Genomic DNA, 14,365 nt, shown 5'->3' with positions numbered 1-14,365 from the left:
CCTCTTCAATCACAAACATTTAACTGGTTCCTGACTTCTCTGTGAAGTTAAGCATTTTGATTGGTTCATCTGTCCTACCTGCTCGTTCCAGCACAGGTTCAGAGGGACGTGAACAGGTTTGATGGGGAACAATGATTAACCATTTTTTGCATGCTTGTTCACATATCAATAAAACTTACTTAGATTTATTTCTCAAGTCATTAAATACAGCTTAGTTAATATGTATAAACATATATAATGCATTTTTATCCAAATAGAAAATTTACAAAATGATTTACAGTTGTTTACATAAACTATCAATTAAAATAATAATAAAAAAGTTAAACGACTGAAATAAGCATATATATATATATATATATATATATATATATATATATATATATATATATATATATATATATATATATATATATATATGCCCGGCCTCAATCTTCAACAAAAGGCATAGCTTGCCCTGGCACAGTTGTAGACACAATATTTCCTTAAAAACATTACAATAAATCAAACCAAAACAAATAAATTAGGAAAAAACTCTGTGGAAAAATAGGTACTAGCTGTGTCTTTTATGACAGTATTCAGCCAGCAAAAACTACATTCATATTCGTTTTTTTAATTTTCATCCACGTGGCAAATCACCAGATTGTTTCATTGTTAATACCTTATTTAACTTGACAATTATGCTAGTGATGGTAATTCCTGTCTCAGAACCATACTGGCTTTTACACCGAAAATAGAAATTCCACAGATGCAAAAACCCACAAAAATAATCTCCCTTTTTTGGCTAAAAGCATTGAAAATGTGTTTAAAAATAGTATAAAAATAATATTAAATATGAATCAGCCACTGTGTGGGTTTTTCATGCTACCATGTTTTTGTTTTGGTTTTTTTTTTGGAGGGGGGGGGGGGGGTCTTGATGACAGTGGTGGTGAATTAATCCCAAAATGACTACAGTTAGAACATAAGTATCCATGATTTGCTTAATTTACACTTGCACTGCTTTTGCAGTTTAACAGAATAAGAGTAAAAGTATTGAAGAAGAACTTAACAGTCTTAACCATTTGTATAACCTGGGTTCTTGTATTAAAAAAATAAACATTTAACACAAAAGATTAATCTCAAGGTAATCGGGATTGTCTTGTAGTTCCAACTTTCTCCTTCACAAAAAAAATAAAACAGAAAACCATTCTGCGTCTGGAAACTGCTGAAGAACTGGAAATAACGTACTGGCCAATCTCTCAAGCAAAACTCATAATACCAGCGGAAAAACAATCTTTACAAATAACTGGCTGAGCTGAAAATAAGCCTTGCTCACTAAAACCCTTGGATTTTAGCAGCTCAAGTTAAATAAGGTAACAGGTGTTACTTCACAGGCGCTGTTGATGATGCTTCTGGAACGTATCTGATAACTTCATAAATAGTGGTATGTGAATTTGGGCCATGAACTGAATCTAGTTCAGATAGAGATCTGTTTGACACCTAAAAACAAAACAAAAAACAACTTTTAGCACAAGGCCTCATCTAGAACTGTAGAAAGAGCTCATATTTTGTGAAATGTACTATACTGTGTGTACAACAAAACTGAAAGCCCACTATTTGGAATTTGTAAATTGTATATATATATATATATATATATATATATATATATATATATATATATATATATATATATATATATATATATATATATATATATTTAAAAAATTAAAAAAATTAATTTAAATTATAATCTGTTACCAACATGGTAGGTCATCAATGAAAGTTGGATTAAGTAATAATTTGAGAGGCCAAAAAAATATTGTCTTCACGGGGTAACAGAAGTGCACCAAATTGACGTGTTCTTATGATAAATATTTACTTTTATTTATTTATTTATATTATTATAAATTACTTTATGGAGTCATGAATACCAATTATACCCGAGTAGGCTCAGAGGGCCCAGGTATAGCAATAAACTCATAAATCCCAAAGTCATCTGTCGCATCTTCATGTCCTGTAACAAGAGAAAAAGCCTCAGTGTAAGAAATCTATATTCTCTGGGAAGTTGTATAACTAAAATGTGTTTCTTTTTTTACATAAAAAAAAAAAACACATTAATTTTTTACTAATATCACGTTCTGTCCATTTTTCAAAAGCAACCTTAATGAGAGACCCCCTGCCTTCACCCCACCCCCCCACCCCCCCCAAAAAAAAAGTTTTCTTGACGAATTTGTTTAAGTAAATGAAATTCAGTTTAGCCCTGTCAAAATGCAGGGACATGAAATACGTAGGGCAACAACTATGATGGTGAATAATTTAATACGTTCACCATACTTCTGCTTTGTCCTCTGTTAACTATGCTTAACAAATGAGATGTTGAATTGCTAATACTACTGTCTTTACACATGATACACTGCATCTTCATAGAGATACTATATATTATATATATATATATATTGTTACATCCCTGGTGTGAGGTGACAGGCAGACTTTTCTTTTTTTGGAATCACACCACCAGGTACACAGGCAGACTTTTCTTTTTTTTAGAATTCACACCACCATGGTACTATACTTTTCTTTTTTAACATCCTGACAACTTTTGACACTTAGAACTTTAAAGTATATTTCAAAAGCTCTTTTCAAGATGGCTGCTCTAGTGCACCGATAGTGTAAGGATTGCTGCCCACATTGTCAAACAGGTAACCCAACAATAACGATCCATGATGTGGTACGGAACAGAACAGCCAGAGCACTTGCTGGGATTTAGAGGACAGATCTCAAACCCCAGTGCACTAGAGCGGCCATTTTGAAAATAGCTTTGAAACATACTTTAAAGTTATAACTGTAAAAAGTTGTCTGGATATGAACAATAAAAAGAAAAATTCCAGGAACGTTATTTAAACACTTGTATGAACACGCTATGAACGCATATGAACGCTATATTTTTCGGAAACCTGCCACTTTCTGTTTGATCAGTTACACCTTCTCTTATATTACTTAGGATCATAGCATCAAATTCCCCTATTGAAAAACATTTTAATATAAAGGTACTCATCTTATTGTAATTATAGTAGTTATAACCTCTCTTTGAAATTTAAATTGATTTGGAGTTAGGAATCGTATATATTTTACCAGACATATTGAGTTTTAACTTAAAGCTGTGAAAACTGAATCAAGGTTTTTCATATTACAGTGAAGGTATTGATTCTGATGATCAGATTGCTGATGAAGGTTAACAGCATGAAATATATATACAGAACATAGTTACAAAAATAAACTTATTGTAGCATAAACATTTAACAAATAAATTAGAAACATCCCTGGAGACAAAGTTTCTGTGATATCATTCTTACAAAGTTGTTGTAAACATGCCTTTTTTAAATACACATGTTTCATTCTAAGCAAGGTTCTTTTTATGAATGACACCCAAAATCAAAAAATCTGATATTTGTTGTAAACCCATGTCATCATAAAAAAAGGACAGGGTCAAGTGAATTATTTTTAGGACTAGCAGCACTACAATCATAGTGTGTAACTATTATTTTTGTTGTAAACACAGCCATTGTTAGATGATTATTCCCAAAATATAAACTGGTAATAACCAGAAAATGAAAGTGCTGTGTATGTCACTGAAAAAGTGGCATGGCTAAAACAAAGGTAACAAAACAGCACTGATGCATAAACAATTATATTACTGGAAATATACCAGCAGAAGAGTTGCTGATAACATATCACGCTCTGTCAAACAAATACACATGTGGTGAATGAGATCCTGCAATTAACTGTAAGGGTAGAGCAGCAACTGATGCCATTAACTTGCTTTATGTACATAATGCTACAAAAGTAGCAGGCTGTGATGACTACCAAGAACAGTTGTTAGGTAAAACGCTGTGAAAAAATTACCTGAGAGGTGTGGCCTTTTTTGTTCCATTAAAGGCCTGTAAGATACAAAATATATATTTATTAATAATGTTATCAAGATATTAAGACAGAAATATTAGATTTGAAATCGATATATGATAATAATATCATGATTGACTTACCTGCTGTACATTTGCTTTATCACTGGAAAAGAAAGAATGAGATTACATTTTATAATAGTTTTTTTTTTTTCTGTTCTATCTTGCACATCAGAAGCAACAAGTAACCGAATCATCAGCATACAAATGCACTTGTGTTTAGGTAAATTAAAAGAAATGTTGCATTAAAAGAGACCTCATTATAAACTCCTTAGGGTGCTCCCACTAGCAGCAGGCCAGATCCCACCTGTCCTATTATAATTCCTAAATCAATACTAATTTAATACTAAGACTAGCCAAACCAGACCAAGGGGTGGATTCGGTCTAAAACTAAGATGGATGTGCGTTCTGAGAAGCTATGAAAATTGTGTGGCATCTAATCAATCAATACCCTGATGCTGAGGACACCTTGCTTCTGTGGTTTAAAAACAGTAGGCCTACTTTTAAATGTATAATACTTTTCATTGTAGTGTAATTGAAATTTGATTTCAGTGTTACTACAACTTAAATTAAAAAATAAACTGACAGTATGCACTAGTTTAGACTCCAGATAAGAATTACTGATAAATTTGTATTAGTGAGAGTTGACTATTTTATAGTAGATGACCTACAGGACATGTGCATATTTATACAATGTACTTGAACCAGGTGGCAGAGTCAGGTTTCCAGTGGTTTTAGACAGACAAGACTTATAATTGATGCCAGATTCCATAATTGACAGGTTTCGGATTGTAGAGGGTATTACCATTATTTTCAATATGGATTTGGTTGAGACCACAGAATTATGCCGATTCAGAATGCCATATATAAAGAGGCTGTCTATTTGGTTAGTCTCTTTAAATAATACAAATGCAATAAAAGCACAGAAGTCAATATATTTTCTTAAAGTTTTGTGCCGTTACTTGTATTGTCTACAGTGTTTGATGTACTTTGTTATGATAGAATGCCTATTTTATATTTAATTGATGTGTGTTTTTTTTTTACTTGAATTCTCGTCACTGTATAAGGGCACCTTTGAGGTTGTTTTTAAAAAAGGATCTGAGTTAGCTAATGCAATGCCTGAATGAATATGTTTTTATAACATATTAAAATGACACGCCCCTTACAAGGCTCTGCATTAGAGAAGCTGCCAAATCCCTTTTCTCCGACGCCCTGAATTGTTGTTTTAATACCAAGCAATTGCGTGACATTATGAATTTTGTTTTGATAGCAACATTTATCCCAACTTATCTAAGGCAGCACACATAATTTTAGATTTATTCTATCCTCTAGAGATTCTTGGAAACCTCTTAAAGTAGACTGGTTTAAAAAGTATACCAATTTCCCATTATAGCTGGGTTCCTTGTTTTCCTACCTTTTTTTGGATGGCACCTCCGCCATAGAAAGAAAAAAAGCATGCACACAATTGTTATTACTGAGATTGTTGTTATAACTGCTAAAGGTGACACGGAGCTTGCTTTCTGGGCCAGTTTTTCTTTTCCTGTAAATAGAAAGATAACATTCTTTAGTTATTTTTGTATGCGCTTCCTGCTTTCCATTTAGTTTCGATAATAAAAGATAACAGCTTGTCAGCATGGTAAAATCTGCAATGAGCAATATTGTTAACGACCAACAAAACAATGATGCTCACTGTAGAAGACAAATGGGAATCCCATTGCTCACAGAGTACAGAAGAAGTTCTCATGAGTTACTTGTGAGTCTAACTATAAGTGGGTATTAGTGTGTAACTATTATAGAGTGTAACTATTAGGGTGTATGTCCATTGTAATTTGGTTTTGGATGTATACTCTCAGGATTAATCTGAAATGACATTTGTTTGCTGTTTTGGAACATATAATAACTTACTGTACCTGAGTAAGTCTGGTATTGTGGGGTCAAAAATAACCTACTGTATAATAAATACTGTTTACATAGATCTATTAATCCAATGTACAACATAGTGGTTATTGGCTTTTACTTTGAGATTGTTATTATTATTTTTTTTTTCTTTTAATAAGAAAATATGAATAATGTTCTCAAAAAGGAAAATAATTAGCATAACAACATTACTTAATTGGCACCAAACACAATGTTTTAATATTAAGGACATTTTCTGGAAACAGAAAGAATACAGTACATCATTTGAAAATCTGCTACTTTTGAGTCGCATATTTTTTAAAGTAATCATCGCGTAAGAATTCATTCCTGATTCTTTAGTCAAACCTGAGCGTTTTTTTTTTTTTTTTGCCTTACTATACATTTTACTAATCTGTCAAATTAAGTACAATGCAGCAACTGCTATTGTGTCTGTCACTAATATGACTTTTTTTATTTTTATTTGCTTAGGCACATATTTGATTTGCCAAAACCAAGCTTATAAAACAGGATCTTCTCAATCCTTGAACAATTTGGAGTGCTTGCTTGCAGATCTATGCGACTGCATTAAAGTTAGAGGTTATTGATTTTAAGTACCGGTCTTCCTTGTTTTATTTATGTCTCATATAACTGCAGTTTCATGGCCACGCAGTTAAATTGCATAATAAATGCAATAAGAGACTGAAGGAGACGGGACTCTACCATCTAAGACAGAAATCCCTAACTTGAGGAGTACGACAGGAACATATTTCTTTGTGTTATGATTGTGGACTTGGAAGGAGGCTGTTCCCAAACCAGGACATGTGAAAAAAACTGGCTTGTTTGCACATGAAGTTATAGACCTGCTAACTACTAAGACTAGGACTACAACTACTACGACTACTAATAGTAAGAAAAAGAAAGCGTAGTGTGTAATAACTGGTATATGTACAGTATTTAAGAAAATTGACTATATATTACATCAGAATGTTTATCCTTTCCTAATCTTTATAACAGTAGCGATCATTGAAACAGTATCGTTTTGTTGTAAGGCTTTCATACTCTTCCACTGTGAAAGGCCCAATTAAAGGGTATTTGTCACGACAGCTGTTACCACGGTGATTTCATCTGGTCTCATTACAATAAAACACTGTCAATAAAAGGCACCTGCTGTCTCCTGTTTACTTAACAATAGATATTTAAATACATCATGCTGGCGACTGTGACAAGTACACAGCTGCATAAAATGTAAATACGGTACAAAAGCCATTTTAATTACAACACATCTTATTGACTAATTAAACCAAAAATGGCTCACTACATTCCTTACATTAAAAAAAGAAAATATTCCTTATCATATCTGTTTACCAGTAAATGTACCAGAACATATAGAATAATGTATAGGTCAGAATTATCACGCAAGTTGGTTTTTGGGCAGTAATGCACGAGTAGCGCAGCCAAAAAACAACAAGAGACATGCTGACCCATAAGTTATTTTATATAGTCAATGTTTCTTAAAGCATACAATAGTAAATATCATTTAAAAACAAACCTCTGACAGTATCGCTCTCGCTACACAGCAAGTACAGTAAAACAGAGAAGAAATGACATTCAAAATAAATACATTGTTTAAAGCTATTTTTCTTTATTACTGGCAAGACGTAGGCCTAACTGAAAAGTCTTTTTCAGAAATCTCTTGTTTCTCCCTCTGAACGTAAACAAGACTTTGAGCCTTTTATCAGGAAGTGTTTTTCCCTTGTATTTATTTTCTTGCCCTTTTAAAAACGAATGATTCTGAATGATTCTTTCACTGGTCTCATTCTGTCAAGTTATCGTTATTTTTTGGTTAAAAATACGGTACTTATTAAAAATGTGAGTACAGTAGTAAAATCGGGAATTTTGCAATTTCAATGTTTTTGACTAGGACAAAAAATCAGGGCTGAACACTCAGTTTTCCTGAAACGCCTGTTATAACCATAAACCGGCAGCACTCAGCGAATTCATATTTGCACCATAGAAGAAAATCGCTCGCCGTCATATTTGCAATTTTCCTTATTCCCGATTTCCTTTTTTAAGTGTGTTCCATGTCTGAATACATGTTATTCCCAAGGCGATTGGCTACTCTTGTAATTATACTGTGAATATGAATACTACGTTGGAATGATTAGGTGTTCTGATTGTCCCAAATGAAATCGTGTCGTCATTCAAATTAGAACGTGTAGTAAATATTTGAAACGTGCACTGAATGACAATTTGTCTGCTTGGGTGGCCTTCCACATCCATATACCGGTTTAAAAGACTAGATTTGCACGTACCTGCATGTGTACATGACTATAACAAGTTTTTTTTTGTTTCTTTTTTCAATTAGCATTTTGATCCATGGCAACCTAGAATGAAATAGCACTAATGACCTCATTCCTTGGCATTTATCAGGCTCATGTTTAAAAACACTACTGCATTGTGCTATACCTGTAAAGCAAGCTAGTTTAATTCTAGGCTTAATATCACTTAAACAATGGTCAAATTACATCAAACTGCTTCTACAAGATTAACAAAACGTATGCAACAATTGACTTTGCTTTACCATCAGTTGCCATTGTTTTTTCTCTTACAATGCTCAGCTTTCGCTGTGCTTCATTACACTTAACTTTGCTTTTACCAGGTACAGTATACTTTTATAAGGAAACTCTATTTATATATATATATATATATATATATATATATATATATATATATATATATATATATATATATATATATATAAAACTATCTTTATTTTTATGTAGCGCTCTTCATAGTGGACCACCATCGCAAAGCGCTTTACAAGATCCGACACTAGGGTGTGTGAACTATGCATCAGCTGCAAGAGTCACTTACAGCAATGTCTCACCAAAAGATGGAACACAAGGAGGTTAAGTGACTTGCTCAGGGTCACACAACAAGTCAGTGGGTGCACTGGGATTTGAACCACTGGACCACACGGCCTCCTACCACTGTATATTTGTTTTACTGTATTAATGCATTATAACGTTCTTAAAGCAGACTTACCATTACCTAAGTTGGCTACTATAACCGTGAACTGAGTTTCATCCTGTTTCTTTGTGATGTTGTTGTAGGCACAGCACATGTACTCATTTGTCAGAGTAATTTCACCAGAATTTACTATAAAATGTGGCCCCGTCATGATTTCCTTTGTCATATTGTTCACTTTATGAATCCAGGCATAGGTGTTCGGTGGATTTGAATCTGCAGAGCAGTGGAATAAGACAGTCTCTCCTGCATTAACTGTAAAAACCTGACGAGTCTGCAGTCCTATATCCGAATTCACCTTTAGGTGGTAAGGTCCATCTAAAACAGGTGACATTAAAAAAAATACATTGTTACTTTAATTCAGAAATTTTAAATAGTCAGTAAACAGAATTGGTTACAATATAAAATCATGCTATGTAATATTAAGTCCAATACTTAATAAGACCTATTTGCAAAACTGTTTTAAGTCAAAGTAATTTGTAAACTGCATACAAACTTGTAACCTTGTCTAGTACCATTAAAAGATATTGTGAACTTATGTAATCAGTCAAAACAGTCTTTAACACACTTTATTTTATTTATGACAACAGACTTTTTGATTGGGATCCTATTACTGCCATTATTAAGTTGATATCAGTGATCTACAAATAGTAACTGACATCACGGGCTAGATTCTCAAAGCTGAGCACAATAGTATTCTGAAAAGAAAAACATTTAAAGACTAATTGCTCTAACAACGATGTGTAATGAATAGCACAGAGAACCCTATAATGTGTGAAAAGTGTTGGATAAATTGATCATCACTAATTCTTTGCTTTCAATGTTTTCTTTATAGAATATGGGCTACAATGATGTACTGAGATAAGACTAACATCCCATGAATGGACAGCATGGGTCACATGATCCAATAACTCAATATTGGACCAACAGTACCCTGAACCAGAGTGAATGTCAACATCAAACAGCAAAGTAAACAGAAATGTAAAAAACAAACAAAAAACGGTAGTTTTTTTTTTTTTTTTAACCTACTCTTGCTTCATATATCAGACTACAAAACTACAAAGAAGCAAGAGCAGCAATAATCTTATATTTAAAAAAACATAAGCTGAATTAAATGTTAAAAGTAGTTTTGCTATTTTGTGTTAAAATACAATCTTTCCTAGATGCCCTTTCATTTCAGCTTCTTAATTCACTGATGTCACTACCCCATCATTATTTTTTTTTTAGGATAGACCAGCCTCTAAGACAAATATTGAAAAAGCGCTGAAGTAAAACGTCATCAACAGGACATATTTTGCTTTTTTTAACAGCACACCCGGAACTAAGAAGCGCCTTTTTTTTTTTTTTTTTTTTTTGTCTGAAAAATAAATTTACAAAAAGATGTTGCTCATTTTATCCAGTCAGATCTATAACAAATATGCATTTGATGGATTACATTTAAAGTGGCAGGCCCCTGTGCATTTTATACTGTTGTCATGCAACAGTGGCAGATGAACAGTACTTCAATAGTCACTTTTCCAAGCAGATGGTGATTACTCATCGGGGGTGACCAGTTAGCAAAGCTGGTTCCCTAATAGCAGCAGGAGCAACATATGGTGCACAGGGACCATATTCCAATTGAAATTGCAACAAAAGACTTGAACAAATTGCATTGGCCAAGCTAATTAATATTTTATTAAGAATGAGGAGTAGCACTACCTGTTCACATAATTGATTTATCTTGGTGGTTTGCCTCCAAGAACTACACTATACCTCCACTATAAACCTAATTTTTTTTTAAAATTTTGTTGTTGTTAGTTTGCCTAATGAAAACACTTTTAAAATATACTTAGAGCTCAGTACAACAAAATGTGAGAGAGTTTAATTTATTTGGAATTACATTTTAAGAAAAATGTTATTAGTGCTAAACGTGTGTGGTCGGTAACCATGCTATTTAATGGAGTTTCTGCTTTTGTTATTCAAATTCAAAAACATTAAAGAATTAGCAGAGTGATAAACCGATGCTGTGTTTCTAGAGTGTATATTTATTACCAGTGATATCACTGGATTTCTGCACAAAAAAGTGCTTTCATTTAAGGAAATTCTGTATGCAAATAACTCGCTTTCAAACCACAGCTGAAAGGTCCATTGTCAAAGATGTTGCTCTCTGGATAGTTTTGTTTGATACAAAAGCAGAATTACTGATACTATGTGCAACTGCATGTTTTGTTTTGAATATATGGCTGTCTAGTATATTCATTCTTTTTGTTTCTATTGTATTTAATTAAAAAAAGAAATATATATATATATATATATATATATATATATATATATATATATATATATATATATATATATATATATATATATATAACTATTATTATGACAATGCAAGATTGTACCAACTGAATGCATTACAAGTTAGATACAATGCTATTGTATGTGTATATTTCAGTCTTGAGCTACCATTGAAAAACTGAGAACAGTAATATATGCTGGTACTAAGCCCTAAACATTAAAAGTGACCAATCATTTTGCTTACTGTTGTGGAAGTTAAAGGGGAAGTCTCTTTTTTAAGGTGTTTGCCTTTACTTGTTAAAGCTCTCTATGTGTTCTGACTGCTCTGCTGCTGGTGCATGCCGTGCCATTGATCTCTCATGCTGCATGCAACATGACGTTCTACAGAGCAACTGCAGTACATGCAGTTAATGCAGCACTATTTTGAAGTCCATTACCATGCTCTACAGTCAACACACTTAGAATCAAGCATAAACCTGAATAATGTTAAAATCAATTTCCTTGCAGAATACTTACAGAAAACATTTAGCTGAGCAGGTTCACTCCACATTTTGCTGACTAGATTGCTCGCCACACAGATATATTTGCCAATGTCTCCTTTCTTAGCCAGGGAAATAACAAGTTTTCTGTGGTCTGCAGAAAAGGTATAGCGAGGATTTGATGGAATGGGGCTTCCTCCGTGTAGCCACTGATACACTACCCTTGTGCCATATTCAACAGAGCAGGTCATTGTCACATTATCTACATCTTCTACTGCTGCAGAGGCTGGTTCCATGTGGACAGTTGGTTTTGAAACAGGAACTGCAGAACAAACAAAAGTTTATAATGTACTTTAATGATTTAGTCGCGCTTTCAAACCAACTTGCATTAAAATTGTATAAATGTTATTTCCACCCAGCTGAAAAATGTGTTTTTTTTGTTTTGTTTTTGTTTTTGTTATCAATTATTCACATTTTTATATACCTAGATTACCTTTTCCTTTTTGATTTTGCTCATTTCGGTACACAGACATTTTCCTTTTTCAAATTATGTGTAATACTGGCAACATTTTAATGTAGGTTGGGTTGAAAGGGCGACCAGGTCATTAATTTCTGAACTGTAAATGTTCTTAATCTTTAGTTTCCTACTAGGTTGTAATTTATATGTTTGTGCGCTACAATATATAGTTTAAAGACTAGAAATTAAGCTACAGATAAAGTTGTATATATGACATATACAAAGGTAGTAAACCTATTGCCATAATGAGGCAAAAACAAGTGTTGGAATTATTTGACATGAATAGTTTGTAATGCTTTTACCCCATTCCATGCTTCAATAATTGTACACTTTTTATAATGCCTATATTGTAAGATTTGGGTAACTCAAAGCATTTCCACCTGGTATAATAGTACTTTTCATCTACTCACCATTAACAGTAACCCGAATTGTTTGATTCTGTGTCTTGACTAACTCTTTATATTTTACATTGATTTGTATTGTGTATTCACCATCATCACTGTCTTCCAGTTTATTGATCAACAGGGATGCATTAGGAGGGTGAAGGGAAAATTTGTTTATAGATTCCATGGCCATGTCGTGAATGGGGAAGCTGTCTCTGAATGTCACCAGATGCATGGTATTGTTCGCTCTCCTCAGCTGCCAGTTACCCTGGATATTTCGACCTTCCGTGGGGAAGGTGTATTCCACCAGTAGGACAAGAGACTCCCCTTTAATTCCATGGATGACAGACAAAGGCACTTTTATAAATGCAGAGGTGGTGCCTAGGTAAAGAGGAAAGGGAATCAATAATAAATCTAACAAGTAATGTTTATGCAACTGCAAAAAAAATTACATTATTTTTTTCTATCGATAAATCCCAATTTGGACATGGTAATGTTGCTGGCTGGTTTTCAGAGCTCTCTGATGTTGTGGTCTGGGTTGAAAACAACCCATCTTAATAATATCTTTAAAGTAATGGATTGGAATTACAAGTCTGCACTTTAATATCAGTATCAGCACAATTCCAAGACTTAAATACCTGTACACGATATACATATGGAATATGAGTCCAAAATATTAATAGTCTGAAGATACTGAGAAAAACTTCTAGTCTAAACGTTTGTCAATTCATTTTATGACCACAGGTCCTAAAACTCACAGTAGCACAGACAGTCTTGTTGAAATGTTTTCTAACCTACTGTAGTATGAATCTATGATCATGTGTTTGAAGGATGACAAAGTAAGTATACCTTTATATAACATTGTAACAAGAGACATATGCTGCTAAGAAATCATGAATGTCCTTGGAACATTAATCCCATCAGCAGCAGGCTAAATAAAACAAGGGGTACTCAAGCACTTCACTTGCCTCTAGTACAAACCTGACTACGCTACAGTATTTAGACTCAAAACAACACAGACAGGTTGTTGGCAAAATAAAACAATACACCTCTGCTTTGTTATTCATCCTTTTTAACAGCATGAATAATCAACTTGTTGCAGCTAACATGAGCTACGGTATTAGATGTGTTACAAATGTGGGTTGTTTCATAAGAGTATATTATTTTTTTCAAGAAAGATGGAGAAAGTTGTGTTTTGTAAAGTGCATAGTGTCTAGACTGATAATACCGCGTGTCATTTATAAAGAAGTAGTTACACTACATGTGCTCACATACATTTCCTGTAAAAATCATTGCCTTGTGATTCTTTATGGTAAATGGATAGTGAATCAACTTTGTCCAGAATTAATTATTAAAGTCAATTACTTAATATACTTTAGGTATAACCATTATAACATAATAATAATAATAATAATAATAATAATAATAATAATAATAATAATAATAATAATAATAATAATAATAATAATATCTTACCTATAAAGACAACTAATGTTTCACATAGGAGAAAGTAAACTGTGCTGTGAAAGAGATCCATGAATACATCCCATCCCATCTCAACACCCTCTTGTTTTGACTGTAAAGGTACTGAAAACTACATTTGCAAGGGAAATAGAGTCGAGCTAGCCCTGCCCTCTCATGTGACACAGAGAGAAGAGGAGCACACATAGTAATTAAAGCAGCTACCCCACAACCCAACACATAACAGCAATAGTCACATTTTTCATTCATGGGATTAACATTTATTTTCTTATATTGTTCATATATTTTATCACCATACTCTGCTATGAATGAAACTGTTTATTTTATTTTGTCACTAAAACTGTCTATCTTTGTATCTCTGCTTAGAAA

General features: G+C 33.1%; 1 protein-coding gene across 4 annotated transcripts; it reads right to left on the bottom strand.

Moving 5' to 3' along the window:
* Nucleotides 1-875: 875 nt before the first annotated feature.
* On the bottom strand, nt 876-14,075 carry LOC121313549 (HEPACAM family member 2-like). Of its 4 annotated transcripts, none has more exons than XM_041246225.1 (9): nt 13,991-14,075; nt 12,542-12,895; nt 11,652-11,936; nt 8,877-9,176; nt 5,350-5,475; nt 4,020-4,041; nt 3,880-3,914; nt 1,917-1,990; nt 876-1,476 (listed from the first exon to the last, which is right to left on the bottom strand). In XM_041246225.1, the coding sequence occupies exons 1-9, from the start codon at nt 14,067-14,069 to the stop codon at nt 1,360-1,362; spliced, it is 1,392 nt and encodes a 463-aa protein (XP_041102159.1). In that variant the 5' UTR covers nt 14,070-14,075; the 3' UTR covers nt 876-1,359. The 4 variants fall into 4 exon arrangements, with proteins under 4 accessions (XP_041102159.1, XP_041102161.1, XP_041102162.1 ...); XM_041246227.1 differs by having other exon boundaries at nt 8,883-9,176; XM_041246228.1 differs by having other exon boundaries at nt 12,623-12,895.
* Between the last annotated feature and the right edge of the window lie 290 nt (nt 14,076-14,365).

This window comes from Polyodon spathula, chromosome 3, assembly GCF_017654505.1.
Source record: "Polyodon spathula isolate WHYD16114869_AA chromosome 3, ASM1765450v1, whole genome shotgun sequence".
Taxonomy (NCBI): domain Eukaryota; kingdom Metazoa; phylum Chordata; class Actinopteri; order Acipenseriformes; family Polyodontidae; genus Polyodon; species Polyodon spathula.
Note: the sequence above shows the minus strand (reverse complement) of the source record. Positions and strands in the feature narration are given on the sequence as shown.

Excerpts from the sequence above, each read along its gene's own strand:
- LOC121313549 (XM_041246225.1), bottom strand. The coding sequence starts at position 14,069 with ATGGGATGGGATGTATTCATGGATCTCTTTCACAGCACAGTTTACTTT. Across the intron at positions 11,937-12,541 it reads AATTCGGGTTACTGTTAATG|TTCCTGTTTCAAAACCAACT; the intron begins GTGAGTAGATGA and ends TTTGTTCTGCAG. Across the intron at positions 1,477-1,916 it reads GGCCCTCTGAGCCTACTCGG|GTGTCAAACAGATCTCTATC; the intron begins GTATAATTGGTA and ends TTTTGTTTTTAG.